At 37.5% G+C, this 19,251-nt stretch overlaps 1 protein-coding gene, 1 long non-coding RNA gene and 2 other non-coding genes across 8 annotated transcripts; 3 read left to right on the top strand and 1 right to left on the bottom strand.

Moving 5' to 3' along the window:
* Window positions 1-100: 100 nt before the first annotated feature.
* Window positions 101-15,419, bottom strand: LOC109041195 (uncharacterized). 5 transcript variants are annotated; one of them, XM_072302649.1, is made up of 5 exons: window positions 15,280-15,419; window positions 7,365-7,480; window positions 5,614-6,085; window positions 2,410-2,684; window positions 101-1,687 (listed from the first exon to the last, which is right to left on the bottom strand). In XM_072302649.1, the coding sequence occupies exons 2-4, from the start codon at window positions 7,469-7,471 to the stop codon at window positions 2,415-2,417; spliced, it is 849 nt and encodes a 282-aa protein (XP_072158750.1). In that variant the 5' UTR covers window positions 7,472-7,480; window positions 15,280-15,419; the 3' UTR covers window positions 101-1,687; window positions 2,410-2,414. The 5 variants fall into 5 exon arrangements, with proteins under 5 accessions (XP_072158750.1, XP_018912988.2, XP_018912987.2 ...); XM_019057443.2 differs by having other exon boundaries at window positions 101-2,684; XM_019057442.2 differs by lacking the exon at window positions 15,280-15,419 and adding an exon at window positions 14,984-15,216 and having other exon boundaries at window positions 101-2,684.
* Window positions 8,672-13,349, top strand: LOC140225097 (uncharacterized). The gene is made up of 2 exons (XR_011900265.1): window positions 8,672-10,504; window positions 12,934-13,349. It is a non-coding gene; the product is annotated as an uncharacterized lncRNA (long non-coding RNA).
* A 680-nt stretch (window positions 15,420-16,099) lies between the features above and the next one.
* Window positions 16,100-16,172, top strand: TRNAM-CAU (transfer RNA methionine (anticodon CAU)). The gene has a single exon. It is a non-coding gene; the product is annotated as a tRNA-Met (tRNA).
* A 1,035-nt stretch (window positions 16,173-17,207) lies between these two features.
* TRNAW-CCA (transfer RNA tryptophan (anticodon CCA)) lies at window positions 17,208-17,279 on the top strand. The gene has a single exon. It is a non-coding gene; the product is annotated as a tRNA-Trp (tRNA).
* The last annotated feature ends 1,972 nt before the right edge of the window (window positions 17,280-19,251 follow it).

Here is a 19,251-nt window from a genome sequence, read left to right as displayed (position 1 = left end):
ATTGACACTTTCCTCATTTGTACTATTATTTTTTGACTTGACATGCTGATCTTGGAACTGAAGTTCTGATGACTAAAGCAAAATGAAATTATAGCCTGTGTTTAATTGTAAATGAATATTAAATTTATTAAATAGAGAGAAAATATAAATGGAAGAGAAACAAATTGAATATAAAAACATGGAAAAAATCTTAAACTAGGAAAGGAGCCATATTAGCATGGTTTATAGTTTATCATAAATCCTTGGACTGAGCAACCTCCTCTGGATTTTAATGGTAAATATATTGAGGTAAACAAAAACACTGGTGGGCATTGACTTATCTTCTTAACTAACTATTCAACAAAATTTGAAAAAGAAAAGAAGGAAAAAAAATCAACAAACTAATAAAATTTTTCTCTTCCACTCCTTTTTTCTTCTTTTTTGTTAAGAGTGAAAAAGAAATACCCAGAGTCATACATTAAAATCTACTACTTCATGACAATGAAAGGCAGAAAATAATTCATCATGACAAAGCTCAATGGTCAAATGAAAATTAAAAAATATTTTCAACAATTTTTTGTACAAATAATTAACAGTAAATTCTCTTTCAATTGAAATGCAAACAAAATTAAAAAATATTAAAGAAAGGTCATAATCTATAAGGCTGCAATCTCTATGAAAAGTTCCAATATTAAGAGAGAAGCTTTGAAAATTTCAATTCAACACTTCATGTCCAATGTTAAGGTATGAGAATATAAAACTTAACTATAAATTGGAAATACAAACCGTGAAACTTAATCAACAGAAGACAGTAAAAAGTTTCAATACTTGAAAAGGAATAAAAAATATAGTGACAAAAATATTTCTGAGAAAATGAGAGTGCTTACAAATCAGGGTTGCCAGCCAAATTATTTTTTTCCATTCCCTGACTTTTCCCTGACTTTCCAATATTTTTCCCTGACTTTTAAGTATGGATCTGACGCAGTCTGTTAGAGTGAAAATGAGTCAGTTGATCCCGCAACGCGAGCCCGAGACCGCCTGCGTCTAATTCCACGAAAAATCAGAAAAATTCCTGACCAACACCGAAATTCCCTGACTTTCCCTGACTTTTCCCGGTTGATTTTTTTTCCCTGACTTTTCCCGGTTTTCCCGGTCGCTGGCAACCCTGTTACATAACTGGAGTGAAATAATGTAAGCAATTTCTTTTACACATGAGAACAATTTATGGTTAAATTTGAAAATGAGTCTCAGTAAACCCATTTGCTCATCTGATCTAACTTCATTTGACAAATTTGGGATCATATACATAATAGAATTTAATGCATTTCAAGACAGTTAGGAGCCATCAGCATTCTTCTGAATTCCTTGTAATTTTGCAGCATTGTAATTTAGATACATTTTTGAAAATGTTACAGCATAATGCTACTTAAGATTTCTTTAGAAAGAAGAAAGAGACAATTTGTTGTTTCCCAGATAAAAGAACAGAACTCCATTCGAAGCTTGGAGAATCTGACTCAATCAATTCAGTTTTTCTCAAAAGTACGACTGTGCACTGACTGTTTGAAATTGTGCTGTTTTTCCTCACTGACTAGAAGAAAAATCACTGGTATTTCCAGTCCAAACTTCCCAGGAGTTACCTGATGAAAATAAAATTAGCAAGTCGAAATTTGCAAATGTAGTTACGTCCTTTCATCTGGGAGACAACAAACTATAACAAAAAAGAGATTCTATTAGATCCTGTTTTGGCTAAGTTTACCTTTTCTGTGGTCTTAGCAGATACTATTACTCTAATTTGAGCGGGCTAATAAAATGGTGAACTTATCTGAAACAAGATCTAGATCTTAGTTGTTGGAACAACAACCTACATGTAAGTTACATGTGTACCATGTGCCATGTGTACCTACTATGTGTTGTTAACATGTGTTCGTGTAATTTATGACTTAAAAATAACGTTAATGTAAAAATATAAAGATGGCAGCATTTCAACCAGCTAACTTAAATTTTGAACAATAATAAGATATGTATGGGGTTTAAATGAAAAATTAAATGAAAGTGGTAACAAGTCCTTCCTGAGAGCTCAAGACCAAATCATCTACCCAATAAAAACTATCAGCACTCAAAAAAGGCTGCCTAGGTGCTTAGGCATGACATTTTCAAACCCTAAAGGTACTTGAAAAACATTTACTCGTTCTAAAGTAACAGACACTAGCTGCGAGACATTTATTGATACCTCAGCGTTTGGAATGATGGATGGTGAAGATCCTTGTGTTATCCTCATACACCTTAAATATACAATTATAAAAATAATTCCTGACATTCATGAGATGCTTAAAAGTTAAAGGGAAAGAATCAAAATTTCTGACAATATTAAGTATTCTGGATGATACTTATTTTCCAAGAATAAGCTCACAATAAAATTATGAATCATACCATAACTAAACAAAATGTGAAACAGCATCTAAGATGATACCCAATGAGTATGGGTGGCTTGTGACTCGTGGTTTACCATTATCCATTATTTCAGAAAGGTAATCTTCTAGACCAGAGCACCCTCCTTCATTATACCAGATACTGCGAAGTTTGCTCATTGTAAGGCCAGCTTCAGCCATCCTCCTCAGCATATTATAACTGACACCATGATTCATCAATTCAGTCATGGTGCTAAGTCTCTGTTTGGTTGCGATTCGAGCATTATCTTCTTGAAGCTGTACAGAAAATCATCAAAAAATTTATAGAGTCTTAAGATCTAGAATTGTAGACCATAAAATAATGGGATGATAAAAATTTAATTAAGTAATAGAGATAAAATTTCAGGAGAGGCCTCTTAAAATCGATTTGCGAGCTACTGTACATGTTTTTATACACCATTCGTATAAAATTAACATCGCCTAGTGTGGCTTTAAACAAAACAAAAAAAACAAAGGGGTCTCTTACACAGTGTAATTTGTTCATGGCTACAGTTGTAAAATGCGTAACTCAGATTGCGCTATTGGACATCTCCACTCATATGTTATTTCTTTTAAGGGAAAGGAATCAATGTTTTCACTGAAAACCATGCCTTTTCTACTGACAAATATTCTTAAAAAATCGCACAGAATTACAGGAAAACATTTTGATTAGTTTTCCTCAAAGAAAATACAACAGACTCAAAGATTTTTAAAAGTTGCAGTTGAGAAACACATTTTTGTTTTAGGCTATTTATGTAGATGAAAATGTAAGCTAGACCAATTGTCAAGAAGTTTTCATGATGACAAAGTATCAGTTTTGGCCCTTAATTTTGGTTTGGAATTGCGAGTAAATTGAGAAAGAAGATTTAAAATAGGTTCCTTCAAAAAATTTGCCCAGCTAAAAGTTAGATCAGGTCCCCAGTTTGTTAAATAAGCGATTCTACTGAAGATTTTTCCAAGATTAGAGATTTTGTAACGAGGTTTGCAGACCTTTCTATCTATAAATGCATTGATAATTGAAAAAGGAGGCCAGGTCGAAAATTGTGAAAAACTGTGTTTTCCACAGAAATCTACTGCTGATGGACGGGTAAATTAGCTCCTAAATGCTTAAAGCTGGCCAATGATTTCAAAAAAGGTCAGTGGATCTCCAGGAAGATGGCCTCGTTTTGAAATTAATAGAATTACTTTCCAGTCAAGAAAATAGTGAAGATATATTTTCCTTTCTTTACGTGGCAGTTCCTGATAGGTCTTGATTTTCCTGTTAGCCTTAGTTAGACTGAAAACTGTACAGTAGGTTGAACAACTAAAAGCAACTTATAATATTGTTGTCTTTTTTATTTAAATTTTTCAATTCTATGCCATGCAATAATAGACAGTCCTTTGTCAAAGTAAAGTAGAAACACTGAGATGATATTCATCAGGAGCAAATTTTAAACAATTCAGAAATCCTCAATTATTTCCGCAAAAATTTCAGAACTAAGCTTCAGAATTGCTGATAATTTAACTCCTCCATTTCAGTCTTTCTCCCTTACCTCAGTTCTAGCAAATATTATTCTGGTGTGGTGATGTTTAGTTTTGCTCTAAATTTTCCTACTACAAACACTCACAATTGATAAAATATTCAGTCTCAAAATTTCACTAACCCGTTGCACTCTGACCGGTCTTTTTGCTCTAAGTAAGGGTAAAGAAGAAAAGATTGCTCCTTTTCGGAATGGGTCATTTTCAAATTTTGCTGGAGTAAGAAAAAAGCTACGCTTATGTGAAAATGGTTCAAAGATCATAAGGAGCCCACCTGGAAAATCTAAAAGTCACTCCTAACTTCACAATATGTAGAAGAAACTTCCTTATTTGTAAGAATCCTACTTTAAACAGCAAACACATGGTTTTAGACAGACAAGTTGCCCTGGTTTTCAAGATTGAAGAAACTAAAGTGACACGTCTGGCGGGATGCTTACGAATGTGCAAAGTTCTTACTCTGATTGGGAAGTTTGAAGTATCGTGATTTTTGAGTCGTGTGTCAAATGAAACAACTCTTCTTTTTCCTCTATCAATAGTTAGCAACAGTCCCATAATCTATTCAAACATTCTGATGTGAATGGAGTATCAAAAGTAGATATTAGTAGCTTATAGTCTGTCCAAGATAAGAGGAACCGTGAGTAATCAGAATTAATTGCTCTATTTTGCAGAGTGGGAGTATCTCAACCCTCATCAACAGTCACCTTATCACAATTAGCGGACGTTGCAAAGGAGGCCAACACAGTCCATTCTCGGCGGTCTTCTGAGGCTCAAGCCAAGAGCATAAAGCTCCCAGTGCTAGGCGCCATGCGCCATGCTTGGCAACTTATGACCAGCCCTCTGTAAAGTGTGGCTCAATGACTTCACCATTTAGAATGGCTCAAACGCTACCTTGCTTCGACACAGAGCAAATGATCCAGATTTTCCACAGTTCTTTCCGTCTTAGACAGACCATGGAGTGGAAAGGTCAGAACTAAATGTTTTCAGATACCAGAAATCTTCACCTTCTAGCCAAAGTATCACAAGTACCATTCGTGCCAAGGCACTTTGAGGCCGAACCTCTCAAACTTGTCCAATTTCTAAGAAAGAAACTAATAGACAGAATCACTTGAAAATGTTTCATCATACATATTTTTTAATCAAGAATAATCCCTGAAATTGTTAGGAAAATATAAGCCAAAGCTTTAATGAAAAATGAATAAAAATATTTAGATGTCCAGTAACATAGCGTCCAATTGTACACTAATGCTCATGGCACTTAGGTCGGAAGGTGACAAAATTGCAAGAAAACTCTCTGGAAGCACCATTATTTCCCATATAATGTTCAATCTTCAAAATTTTGCATCTTGAATCTCAGGATAATATAGCTACCAAAATTTTTTTACACATATATAGAGCCCCTCCTAAGCATATTGAGGTGGGGAATAATTTGATTTTTCCAAAAATGTTAGATACGACCCTTTTACTCAAAGTTTCTGCTATGATCATTCACATAGGTATTACAGCATTTTAAATTTCCACAGTCCATCTAGTTAGTTTATTTGATAGAAGTGACTGTGTTGTGAGGTATGCTGCGGAGGAAAAAAAAGTTTTGCTCAAGAGTATAAATACTGGGAAAAAAGGTACAATTACTGACAGCCAATGGAGTAAATTACAATATATTTCAACATACCAAGTCGTCAAAAGATTCGGCATGATCAGAAATATAGTCTTCTAGTCCCGTTTCATCAAATATTGTGGACAGGGCAATGCAATCACAAACAGCATCATGCTCAAGAAAGCCTCCGCCAACAATCTCTTCGTGAATATATCCTAGTTTGTGGTTCGCCAAATAGGGCAAGTGTTCCCTAAAAAGGGGCAACGTATCCGAAAAGCCTTCGATTACAGATGAGAATGGACCAACCAGGTTGCAAGACTTTATGCCTCTAAAAAGATATCGGCAATCGAAGTTAAAAATGTTGTGACCAGTGAGGGTTACAGCTCCTCCAGGCAAATCATTCAAATAATCCCAGAAGTCTATGAGGGCTGATTTGAGACCCACCGTTGATCGATAATCACCGTTTTGATAGAGCTGCCCATTGATCAACTCAAACCCATTATGCTGGGTAGTTCCTGGGGGAATGTCTTTTTTGGGCAAAATGTACCTGTAAGGAATATGGAACATTAGTATACTGAAGTATGTACTTGGGTGAAAAAAAAACAAAAAACAAATGGAAATGTACGAGGTGAAAAAGGAGTCCATGACGTTCATACTCCAGAGACATCACTTTAATCTGTTGTTTTACGAACACAATGGATGATTACCAATGAGGGGTGCAATTTCTTATGAAACTTAGGTACTTAGATGTACAATCAAAGGTGCATGGCTTTCCTCGAAAACTGCCCACTTATTGCCATGTTTCAATTCTATCTGATGAATTTACTTTGATAAAAAGAAAACAAACAAAGAAGCTTATTTGATGATTTCAAACAAAAGACACTACAAGTGTGGCTTGAATACAGTAAGTAACAGGATGGAAGAATAATGCTAGACCCACAGTACGTACTCTGCAGGGAAATCAAAGCCAAACAATTCAAAAAATTATAGTTAGAGTCACAAAATGTGCTTTAGTATCACTGGAAACTACTTGGACTACTGCCTGAGCTGAACGCTCCCCCAACCACTTTCAGTTTTCCACCGAGATTCTTTAGAGCTCGTTTCAAGGCTCTAATTATAATTTTTGGAATTTATTGATTTCTCAATATTTTATTTTGAGAGTAGTAGAGAAATGATGGGACATTTATATTGAAAATGGGGCCGTATTATAATATAAGTAATAAATACAACAGGATTATGTCGTGAGCAAAACAAGAAGAGAAGAAGTTGAAGAGACATGTAAAGGGCACTACTGCCATGGAATTCATGTTCCAATGCGCTGTACCAATTCATGTACTATCTATTTAGACTTTCATGCTACGCCTACAAATGCTTGCTGAAAAGTGTATCAATCAGACAGTTCTTAGATAGCATTTCAAAACTGGATTTTGAAATGAATAGATTTAAAAAGAAAAAGTCCGAGACATTTTAGCTAAAAAAGAAAATAGTCAACAAGAAAATCTATTAGCCTCCCTTCAGTAAAGTCTTAAATAGACATTATAGCATTTCCTTCTTGCTCTGACTTCGCATTAAGGTTTCTGCCTACGATAAAACCAACATCACTTTGAGCAAGAATACCACAATTCATAAAGAAAGCTCCATTTTAAGCTTTAAAAAGCCAGTAGTGCTGAGTAGGCTGTAAGAAACATTAAATCAAATAGTATCGAACTTTGGCCAGCGCTGACTTTCTTAGTATTGTGTTTTTAGTCCTTTATCTGCATTGTTGTAGCAGCAGATTTCAATGACACTGATTCTTATGAATTTTGTTCCTTGAAATCATTTCTTACCGTTCAAATGCATCATTTGTATCTGGATCATAAGCACCAATTTGAAGGATCTCTGCTCTATCGGAGAGACCAGACGTTTCCAGGTCAAAATAAACCACCCTGCTCATTGTTGTTCCCTGGAACCCATTAAAACGAGAGAAGTTAAGTGATCAAAATACTTGCAAAGTTTCTTGAAAAGTATAATACTTATCAGTTATGTATCATGCATATTAGTGGAATCGAACGTTTGTTTAAAAAGTCATAGATAAAAATTAAATCAAGTTTGCAATTGGAAAAAGTAAATTTTCCTCTGACTTAATAGGAATGAGCTAATAATGTAGAGGTAAGAAGAACTGAATAGTTTAAAATAAATAAATTAGGCTCGCATAATTTTGGATAGAATTATGGTATAAATTGAGTGTTTGACAACCCTGTTAGTTAAATGATATTGTCCATCTACTATTAATGAAAATTGAAATGAAAGACATGTTAGAAAAAAATTGTAAGAATGAACCAATGAATCGATGCCTTTTTTCTTCTTGTTTTAAATTTTCAAACTTATCACTGAAAGCACTTTAGTTTTATGCACTGTTCTATGGAACTGAAAACTTAATTGATACTTTGGTCTTGTTGAAGACCTTAACCTTTGGTTTGCTAGTGCTCTGAGGTATTGTTGCATTTTTATCAATGATTCATTTCCTGATATTGTCAATAATTGCGGTCCTTTTCATTGGTGATTATTTTGAGATGATTCAAATACAGCCTGCATACAATCATGAACCCATTACCTACTCTCATAGGTAGGTAAGTACAAATAAAGTTTTACTTTCGGAAATTACATATACATCATATACTATGCAGCCTAAAATATACAAATTTTGGATGTCTGGGGGGGGGGGGGGGAGGCACCCCCAAAAATTGGGGGCTCCTGGGGAGACAAATTCATGCATTTTGAACTTATGCAATTTCAGAGATTTTGAACAGTTCACAGAATGGAGATATTGCATGTGTGAGGAATTCGCGATTTGACTGTTGCTTCTTATGTAAAAGTTCGCGAGAAGCACGATGGTGCCACTGGTTTTCTCTGAAATCAACTCCCAAGCTCAAAAAAAGCTCTCAAGTTGAGGCCAAAATGGAGGGAATATCCCACGCTATCCTGAGAGTCCACCTCTACATCAAGACAAACTCTCCATGCAAAGATAGGGAGCAAATACATTAGCAGGGTTGCCGTGTTTTCAGTTTTGGAGTCCCCAAACAAAGTGGCAACCCTGCTAATATATTTGCTCCCTATCTTTGCATGGAGAGTTTGTCTTGATGTAGACGTGGACTCTTAGGGTAGGGTGGGATATCCCCTCCATTTTGGCCTCAACTTGAGAGCTTTTTTTGAGCTTGGGAGTTGATTTCAGAGAAAACCAGTGGTACCATCGTGTTTCTTGCGCACTTTTACATCAGAATCAATGGTCAAATCGCAAATTCCTCACACATGCAATATCTCCATTGCAGATGGATTGTTTACTTATCAAAGTCTGCACTAAGAATATGATATACAATCTATGTATAGCATTGGTACCCCTCGTCCTAGCCCACACCCTCAAAGTTCGTGTGTAAAAACTAGTAGGGGGGGGGGGGGGGTATTCTCAAATGCAAAGCCTTTGGCAGCTCCTGTTACATTATCGCCTGCTCTGCTGGTTCTGACTTTTTACAACACCTTAATTTCTTAACTGCCTTAAAAAAAAGGTGTTGCAATAACATTAGTAGGTAAATAAATATGCTAACAACCTGGGGTCAAAATGGGAAGAAGAGCGCTCTGAACTCAAAACCGTGTTTTCAAATATTTTCCGCCCTTGGGACCACTGCTTTTTTTCTCCACTATCATAACAAAGGAAGGAGTGATTGCTCCTTCGTCTAGTTCTCCTGGGTGTACCAACACTTTGAGTGGAACTGGGTGAGAATAGGGAGAAGTTTTTAATCTTGAGACATCTTCTAAGAGAATTTTACATTGTAAAACAAGTAGTGAATAACGACGGCATTGCAGTATTGGCAGCAAAGGTGGGACTTCACATTCCTGAGACTGAGTTCAAGCGCAGTGGTCTGAGTGCTTAAAATAGCTCATAGGTGGACACAGAGCAAAAGCAGCGAATACTAATTCTTATCAATTAACATCTGGTCATTGATCAAGATTAAAAGTCTATTAAAAGATCAGAGGTGTCAATGCAAAGATAATCACCTTGACTTACGTTCTGACTCACTTTAATGTGCGACCACAAGATTTGAAGTGAGTAAGCTACCCCTGCCAGTCCTTTTTCCATGTAAATGGTATCGATTATTGACTAGCTCATGAGGAAAATGAAAGAGGATCTATGGTGATCAAGCATTTTATCTAGTATTTAAAGGACCTAAGTGATGGGTAAGTTGCAACTACTGATGAGGAATGCAACACCTTGTAAAATCTTTTGGAAGTAGCATTTTTAAGCATAAAAAAATACAAAAAAAATCAGGAGAGACATTAAATGCTTAAATTAAATTTTAAAAAATTATGCTAGAGAAGCAAAATATTATTGTCCGCCCCCCCCCCCCCATTTTTTCCTCATTTCCCAGCCTTCATAGTTTTGAGATTGTAGGTACTGTCAGCCTTTTACTTCTTTTTTCTAAAATCTAAACACATTGCTGAATCTCTCATACTCTAAATACATTTTTCAAGGTTACCTACATTGATGGTTTCTAAATGTTACAGAGGTAGAGCATAGAATAAGAGGCATGATGAGTCTTGTAAAGATAGCTTTTCACTTTAGGAAGGAAAGCCCCTTCAAATTCAGTGTTAAAAAGGAGGAGGGCTTCAATAATTTTCCAGTATTTCCCACAAGTGATTTTCATTCGCAAGGTCAAGGTTTCTTCACTACTCACTAGCCAGATGCCCAGAAATCTCATTACCTCATTGGACTTGATGCGAATTTCGCTTCTACAAAGATGGCAGATGTCCGACACAATTTTTTTTGGACTCAATTTGTTTCATTCACTACCTGTGAAGCCTTTATTTTGCAAGGGGTTACGGCTTGGACACGAACAAGTTGATGGAGAAGATTTTGGAGTGCTAATCGTTTTAGCTGACAATGAGTCTTAGGGTGAAATGGAGGAAGGGGCATTACTGCTTGCTGATAGAGGTAAAACTTGAGAAAATATCCATAAATTCTCCAAAATTGACCTAAATGCCTCTCTGAAACTTACCCAATCCTTCGATTCCTCAGTTCCTCAAACGACGAGAGCAGAGTTTGTCTCCTCAAAATCTGAAATTTTTTGAGCCCTGAAAAGTACCTTGGACTCCCACTTAACTTGCTACCTCGAAAACTTAACTTAACTGATACTGCTGACTGGTCAGTGCGACGCTGAAGCTTCGCATAAACGCAAAAACTCGGGGGGGATTTGACTGTCAATCTAGTGAAGTGACACCTTCGTGATACAGACTTTGCTCACGTTGGAAGGGTTGCAATCTTGCAAAAATGAAAATACTATGGAAAGGGGGGGGGGGGGGAGGAGGTGGTGCGGTGCATCAGGCTGAAAGTAACAATAAGTGCTCTGCCGTGCTGAGGAAAAACGCCGTAAGAACATTCGAGCGTTGCCACATTTCCTCCAATATGATGTTTATTTTTGAGGACAGTTATCAATATTTCCTCTTGAAATTTTCAGATGATATAGATCTAATTACAAAGAACATTCCCTGAAAAATTGGACGGAAAATTTTCACAAGTTTTCCTGAAAATTCGTGTTCGATCAACGGAAATTTGGCGACTGACGAAGGTTCATGCGGCGTTTTTCCTTGGCACGTGCGTGGACTAAGGAAAAACGCTGTATGAGCCTTCAGACAGTGCCAAATTTCCTTGGACAAATCGCAAAATTCCGGGAAAATGTGCAACAAATTTTCCTCGAGTTTTTCGGAGAATTTGGTTCGTAATTTGATCTAAGGTGCCTGAAAATTTCAAGGTAAAATATGCATAACTTTTCTAAAAAATACATGTTTTATCTGTGAAGATTTTGGCACCTCTCGAATGTTCATACGGCGTTCTTCCTTAGCATGGCAGTGTGGAAAGCTAAATTTCCCGCTGGGTCATCGTCCAAGTCAGGTACGCAGCATAACGTCATCCGAGATGCAATTGCAATCGAGGCGGTTTATGTTTTCCAAACATCTCAGCTTATTTACGCGAATCTGTGCGTCCGCATTTGACGCTTATTTTACTCGATTCTCGTGCGTCAGCAAGCATTATTTGACGCTGTTTTAGAACATCGCGAGAATACCGGAAGCTCGGCGGGTCAGCGCTCTTTTCCGCCTCATCTACCGCGCCACGGCACAAGTCCAGCCGCCGCACCGCGTTGCCAATTTTTTGTGGGGTCCGGGCCCACTTATAAGTGCAAAATTTGCAAGTAAAATTCTCCAAAGGCGCTAGTCTCTGTCTTTTTGAGTAAGGTATGTACTAATCCTGATCGATCAAAGGCCCCCCCCCCCCCCCCCCCATTTGTTCGCTTTCATATGACCCTTCCTAAAAGTTGCGTTTGCAAGCTGAGCTTTTTCCCTAACCAATTTTTGAATAAAGAAAAAATTAAAAAAAATACAGGCAAATTAGTTATGCTTAAACAGGGCCGGATTCACCTACTTGCCGCCCATGGGCCGCCTTATTTGCCGCCCCTTCTCATTCGTTTTGAAACTCGATAAAAACCATCAAATGAACGTGCCAGCGGGGGAGGTGTGCATAAGACGCATTTACTCGTGTTTAACACATTTGTTTGGGAAAGCCCTGTCAACACTACTAGCAAAAGTTCACGAAACTTAGCGCGAAGGTTAAGTTCCGTAAACCTATCTCTGTGTGGACAAGGCCTTCCATTCATTAGAAATGAACGAAAAAATTGTGAAAGAACAAACATAAATGTGGTTCAATGATTTCAACTTCCACCGCCGCGCCGCGCAGACCGCACCGTGTGGACGCAATGCGGAGTATTCACGCAGTCTGTAGCGCTATGCGTTCACGCTGACCGCACATGTTGGCGCAATGCGTGAAGTATTCATGCATTCTTGTAGGCGCTATCCGCTTCACGCTGACCGCAATGACCGCACTGTGTTTGATGAAATGCGTGAAGTATTCGTGCAGTCTTGTAGGCGCTAATATGAGTTACATGCCGATCGCCGCGCCGAGGGCTTCTCCTTTACATCTCAAGTCCTCGTTATCATTTCTCTCTAAGTCGCGCCGTTCCAGGCCAAATTGCGTGTTTGGTCTCTCTCTTAACTCGACTTATTGAAGTTGCTGTCTCTTGTATCACTAAGAGACGACAAAATTAGAAATTAATATACTGTCAGGAAATGAGAGATTTTGTCGCCTTTTCTCGTTTGTAATTTTGTTTTTATACTTAAATCCGATTTTTTTCAACTTTTTTTTTTGATTTTGGCTTCTATCCTACCTACACTTTAAAAAATTGCAAATTTCTGCCGCCCCTCAGATTTGCCGCCATGAGCCGCGGCCCATGTGGCCACCCTTTAATCCGGCCCTGTGCTTAAATGCTTATTTTCTTTTTTCCTTCCTCTTTTCCACTGTTCAATTTTCAGATTGCAGTTGTTTGCAGCCTTTTACCAGTTTCAGCTCAGGCTCCTCGCCTTCCCTTTGCTGTCGACGAACTTTTGAGCTGATGGCACAAATTGACAGTGAAACTTCCAAACCATGTATCTTGTCTGCAATTTTTTCAAAGTTTCCATTTCTGTTTTATTTTTATAAAGAAGGAATAGTCATTATCATTCCTTAAAGTTATCACAGAATATTCTCTGTAGGTACAGAGCAAAAAATCACCGCAGTTCGTAAGAATTGCTGTTGAGTAGTTTTCAATTTAGAAAATAGAGTAGGACAGGAATTCTGCGGTGTCGCAAACCTGATTTAGGAGTTTCAACATCCATATACAGTACTGACTGCATTCTGATTGAGGGTGTATGCACAGTTGCACAATGAAATTTTTCGTAGGAAAACTGTACTACAGTTTATCTTGAAGTTTTCTTCTCTTATTTAAGGACAGTCACAATGAATTTCAAAGAGATATTTTGGTCAGTTTTCTTTTAAAATTAAGTAAATTATAGTCTAAGATTTTGAAATTCTGTAAGTAATGGAGATACATGTTTTTCAACTTTAGCCATCAAGATGTTAAATGCTGGCTAAGGGAACTGGAAAAAATGCAAGGCTTGCTTTAGACTGTTCCTCAATTACGTAGGTATCTTTGGGGGGGGGGGGGGAGGGGGGTAGTTCAAAAATAATGCATGACGTGTTGGCTGACTTTTGGACCCTGATTCCCTTCTTGGAGGCCACGCATATGACAACCCCTCACCCCCATTGGAATTACATACGACTGGCCTGATCATCTCTCCCTTCCAATTTCTCATGTGTCCATATTCATTAAGTCATCAAAGCTGTTTTTTTCTGGATGTGCAAACTGTTCCATAAGATGATGCAAAAAAGGGTGAAATAATGCCCAAAACGCACATCGCCTTACTGTATGTTCCAGTTTATCGGATGTAGAAAGCAAGTAAACTATGTAATAGTGCACCCCCATCAAGTTGCTTACAGATTTTCAGCTTGTGAATCAAGAAGTGTCTTCATATTGACAGTGAAACTCCTAAACCATGTATCTCCGTTTGCAATGTTGCTGACTTCCTTCCGCAAGAATAGCCATCGAGTGGTTTTCCATTGAAAAAATAAAATACTTATGATAAGAAGTCTGCACCATCACAAACCTAGATACGTGGTCTGGTAGTTTCACCATCGATATATGGTTTCAGAACAAACAACGTCAATATTGTCCTCGACAATTGAAATGATATTGAGCTGTTAGGATGGGCAAGAATTGTACATCTCCATTTGCTAAGTAGTTCGCTACATATAGTTGATGTCATATAGTTTGTCCATTTGCTAAAGAGCTTTAGCATTTGAAGCTGTCACAACTTTTCAGCAAGAAACAGCTCGCTTACTTGCGATTAGATTGAGAGCTCCTTCTGGAATTATGATGAAGAAAGGAAACGCAAGCAAGCGAGTTCCTGAAGATGCATTGATATGATTCTCTGAAGAAATTAGGGTTGTCGATACTTAACTGATACTGCGAAAGTATCAATACTTTTGATCGTTACTTGACATCAATACTCAACAATATCGATACCATGTGGTGTCAATCCTCAGACCCCACTATTGATGATATCGATGCTTAATCTAATTTGGCCATGAGGAAGGCCTCTTATTCTTTAATAACAACTTCTCTCTCTTCTGTTTCACCTTCACTATGTGCTGTGACAAACGACAGAGTAATCAAGTTTCTCGGGATCATTATTTTTGTTAAAAATGTTAAATGCTCGGTTCAATGACAGTAGTATAGGGCCTATAATGGTTAACTAACCACGCGAAAAAGGGCGGGTTCGAGAGAAGCATAAATCTGGCAGAAGTAAACTGCCAACAGACATAAACACACTCCAAATTACAGCACAATTTAGAGATAGTATCGATACTTCAGCTCAATGCTCGATACCAGTAATAATGCTTAGAGTCGATACCGAGTATCGACATTCCTAGACAAAATATTGAATATAAAATGTACACGGTATGGTATGTAAGTACTAAACCTACCCAATATGCATGACTATTCCTTGGAAAATAAGAGGCAAAAGAAGCAACAGGTAGGTTATAGTGTCCAAGAACTTCTACAGGAGATATGTTTCACATTAGAGCCTTAGAGTCGATAAATTAGTGAAATGGCACTCCTCAATTGAGAGTAAATTCGAATTTCCATTGAATTGCATCAGCACATTAGGATTCCTTGATGGAAACATGCCTTAGGTGAGGCTTGTATTTTAGGTGCCTTGGGAATGCAAAGAGGCACAATATTTGTGAGAGGTGAGGATTTAGAATATTTAGTTACAAACCTTCTTAACTATGTTGAAATAGTTCCACAAAATTAAATTGTCACTGAAAGAAGATAAGGATCATTGAGAGAACTTTCACTATCACCAGGGGGTAATGCCTTCACCATCACTCGCACTTCGAATCGCACGCACGGACATGTTCAGACTTGTTCAAGGTTTGTTTACATTCATAAACCATGTGTGCGCTTTTATTAGTGCAAAAATAGAAAGCGTCAAAGCAATTGTTTTTGAATGTACGGCAAAAGCTGAAGCTTGAAAAATTTCCTGTGCTATTTTAACCTTTTAATAGAAATTTTGCCTATCATGATTCTTCTTAGTGATGAGCTTTTCAATATTTTTGAACTTTTGAGTCCCTCTTGAGTGTGGAGATATTTTGTTCTAAGCAGTTGCCTTACTGAAGAATTTTCCCGCTTAAGTTTAAAATTGCGCTCGAAAGATGAGTTGGAAAGTTTATTTTTTAAAAAAGAAAATTACATCGTTCGAGAGAGTTGGCAAAAAAAAAAGAGAAAAGAAAAAAACTTCCTAATTTTGTTTGTATGAGAGTGTTTGCCAGTGTTCCATCATTTAAAGCACGATACGCATATTATGATTGCAACAATCAATACATCTCCATGCACGCACATGCGTTTGAGAACATTCGTAAAATGGCGAGCAATAGGTATTATTATTTTGAAGGAAAAAACACACATTGGATCTGGAACTAATGTTTGTAAAGCACTCTTGTTAAAACATTCGTCCTGACCATCGTGAATTGGTTTAAAGACAGATGACAGCAATTTTGTAAGTTCACAAGAGACGAATTCGACGCGCCCGTTCAACTGCCTCGGTAGCGCAGTAGGCAGCGCGTAAGTCTCATAATCTTAAGGTCGTGAGTTCGATCCTCACCCGGGGCAAATTTTTAAGGGATTATTAGGCGATTCGTAGATCAATCGATGATCAGGAAGGATATGAACCTACTCTACTCATCCGTATCTTTTGCGCTAATTCATTTAAGTTAGCCCCCGTGAAATTTAAAGAACAACCCATATGGGTGCTGGATTCGTCGCTGAAATAAAAGAAAATGAGAATAAAAATATAAAAATACTTTCAGATGCATATACATTTACCATGCGAACATAATTTTCGAATTTCCATGCCCCCCCACAACCCCCCCCCCCCCCATCCATGGGCGGAACCAGGAACTTTTCGAGCAGATATTCAGATATTGCATCAGGGGGCGTCTGGGGGCCATCAAAAACACTCAACTAAGGATGGTCTACGTGCGTCGTGGGGGTTTCGAAGGGGGGGGGGGGGGGTAGAAAATTTTGACAAACTGCCTCTTCTCAGGGCAATTTTGGGCTGTTCTCTCGAAAAATTGGGCTAAGATGAAAGATGATGCGTAACTTGATCTCTAGTTTACCTACCTATACTTAATACTTAACGCACATATTTTAGTTTTTAAAAAATAAAAATAAATAAATAAGTGTGATTTTAAAAAGATCACTTATCTTGTATAATGTGGTACCTACGAATTGAATTTTTTAATAACATTTCAAGTGATAGTATATATTTAGTCACGAGAAACAAAATACTTACGCATTACCTGCCTTAAAATATTTTTCGATGAAAAAAGTGAGGAATTTAATGAATGATCAGCACTTGTCAAGTCTAAAATATAATGCTGGTATTATGTATTATTCCCCGACCCAAAACTCGAGATTAACTGCACGCTCAAGCGTACAATATTGCTATGTTGTGCTGTGCTACAAGCGATGAGAGGGTACAATCTGATGTGAGCCTTGAAGTGCTTTAGGAAACGTGTAGACCGCGGCTCATCCCAATGCGTGCTTCGTGTGTAAAGTCATGTATAGTGTGAGTGCGGAATGGCCACGTATTGGTAGAGGCTTTGTCTGGCGTTAAATAACGCGAATTTCTCGCGCTCCTCCAACGACTCCGTGGCGCAACGGTAGCGCGTCTGACTCCAGATCAGAAGGTTGCGTGTTCAAATCACGTCGGGGTCACATAAATTTTATTTTTCGTATAAATTGTACATTACAAAATTTGAACTCTAGTACATGTTGGCATTCATAATTTTCAAAATTTTCAGATCATTGAAAAGATATTAATGAATTATTGAATTTCTAAGTATTGGGCTTTCTTGGCTTATCTCCTCGGTATATCTGAAACGCAACGTTCCATGGGGATTTGATAATAATACTTTTTTCCCCTTAATATGTCCAATTTGAGTTCTTTTCGGCTGATGACACATAATTACCGGCTGAAATAATTCATTGTAGATATTACAGCGGAAAATGATGCAACTCTACAGTTTAACACGAGCTTACGAACGTGATTTTAGCGGCCTGGATTTCATAATGCCCTCCCCACCTCTCTTCACATGCTTGGGATATACTGTGCGTCATGCAAAAAATGTCTTTTTTTTCCTTCAAAAAATCAATAAGACAGAGGTGACGTGACAGGCTGTCACAGCACTGACAGCAAACAACTATTGGGTGGGGCTCATGCTCTTGTGATAGAAGTTTTGTATCATAGGAAATTGAAGGCGTATTATGGTTGCGAAACATGACGAAGAGGAAGAAACTTGATTCGTCAAGGAAGCCTTAATCCCCGATTACACAAAGAGAAAAAATTGTCAATTCTTTTACACCTCCCATTTACTTTTCTCTTAGTAAAAAAAATATGTAAGAATTGTTTTCTTTGGTATTCTGTTCTTTCTTCTTACTTTCGTATTATGATAATTATGTTCTTTAACCCTTGGATGCCTAAAGACTTCTTTCATATGCAAAGTACATACCAAGTCATGGCAAATTGACCCGTATTTAAAAACCTTGATTTTGATTGTTTTCGGAGTATTATCTTTGTTATGTCTATGTTTCTGAAGGCAAGGAATACTTCTTTTGAAATTTTCACTACACACCGGCGCTTGCTTACCTCTCCCCCTCGGTATGTTCCTTATTTTTAAAAATACAACTTTCAAGTTGGTCAAACCTTCAAAAGTTTTTATGCGGTTTGAAAACATATCGACGGCGTAAGTCGGCAATCACATAACTCGGTTTGCAACGTCGCAGACTTCCTGTCATACTTTATTTTTTAAATGGAAAATTACTCAACGACAATTCTTTAAAACTGTCGTGATTTTTCTTCTCTGCGCGAAGAAAATTCTGCAAAAAGTTCAAGGAATGATGTCAATTTGTTCTCCTTTAAAAAATAACGTGGAGGCGGAGATTTTCAGACACCGCAAACGAGTCATGTGATTGCCGACTTAAGCACACGCTTACACTACACCGTCGATATGTTTTTGGGGGGAAAATTCACTCCGCTGCCCATGGTTGAAATGCGTGTTTTGGGTTGTTCAAAGAGTCTATATACCCTCAAAAAATGCCGAGTTGCGGCTTAAAAGAACAAAAGTTGGGTGCATTTTTACGTATCTGTGATATGTACATATTTAAACAACTTTTGCCAACCTTGCGCTCTTCCAGTCCTCCCACCCCTTGGACGCCGGTAAAATATTTTGTAAATTATTTTTTTCTTTTTGCACACCACATAGAAACTTCTGAAGGGTTGACCAAATTGAAATTTGCAATTTTCAAAAATAAGGGACACCCTATCCCCAACACCCCATCCACTATGTGTGACTACCGTAGAAGACGAAATCGGTTCAATTTTATCAGGCTCGGGATTTATTGGGGTAGTCGTCCCCCCCACAAAAAAAAAAAAAAAAAAAAAAAAACTTCCCGATACCAACGACACAACTCAGGCGATACCAATTTCTAGGCGTGGGCCCTTTACCCGCCCAACACGGAAATATTTTAAAAATATTGCTGAAATATTGTCAAAAACATTTTAACAATATTTTAACAATATCGAAATAATATTGCTGCAATAGTTTGTTGTCCGCCCCCCTGACAATATTGCAGCAATATTGTCAAGGTAATATTGATAATATATTTTAAAAATATTTACTTGCGATGA

This window comes from Bemisia tabaci, chromosome 7, assembly GCF_918797505.1.
Source record: "Bemisia tabaci chromosome 7, PGI_BMITA_v3".
In the NCBI taxonomy this organism is placed as follows: domain Eukaryota; kingdom Metazoa; phylum Arthropoda; class Insecta; order Hemiptera; family Aleyrodidae; genus Bemisia; species Bemisia tabaci.
Note: the sequence above shows the minus strand (reverse complement) of the source record. Positions and strands in the feature narration are given on the sequence as shown.

Coding starts and splice junctions, on each gene's coding strand:
- LOC109041195 (XM_019057443.2), bottom strand. CDS start 7,471: ATGAGCAGGGTGGTTTATTTTGACCTGGAAACGTCTGGTCTCTCCGAT. Junction 6,086..7,364: donor ACAAATGATGCATTTGAACG/GTAAGAAATGAT, acceptor TATTCCTTACAG/GTACATTTTGCCCAAAAAAG. Junction 2,685..5,613: donor CCGAATCTTTTGACGACTTG/GTATGTTGAAAT, acceptor TTTTCTGTACAG/CTTCAAGAAGATAATGCTCG.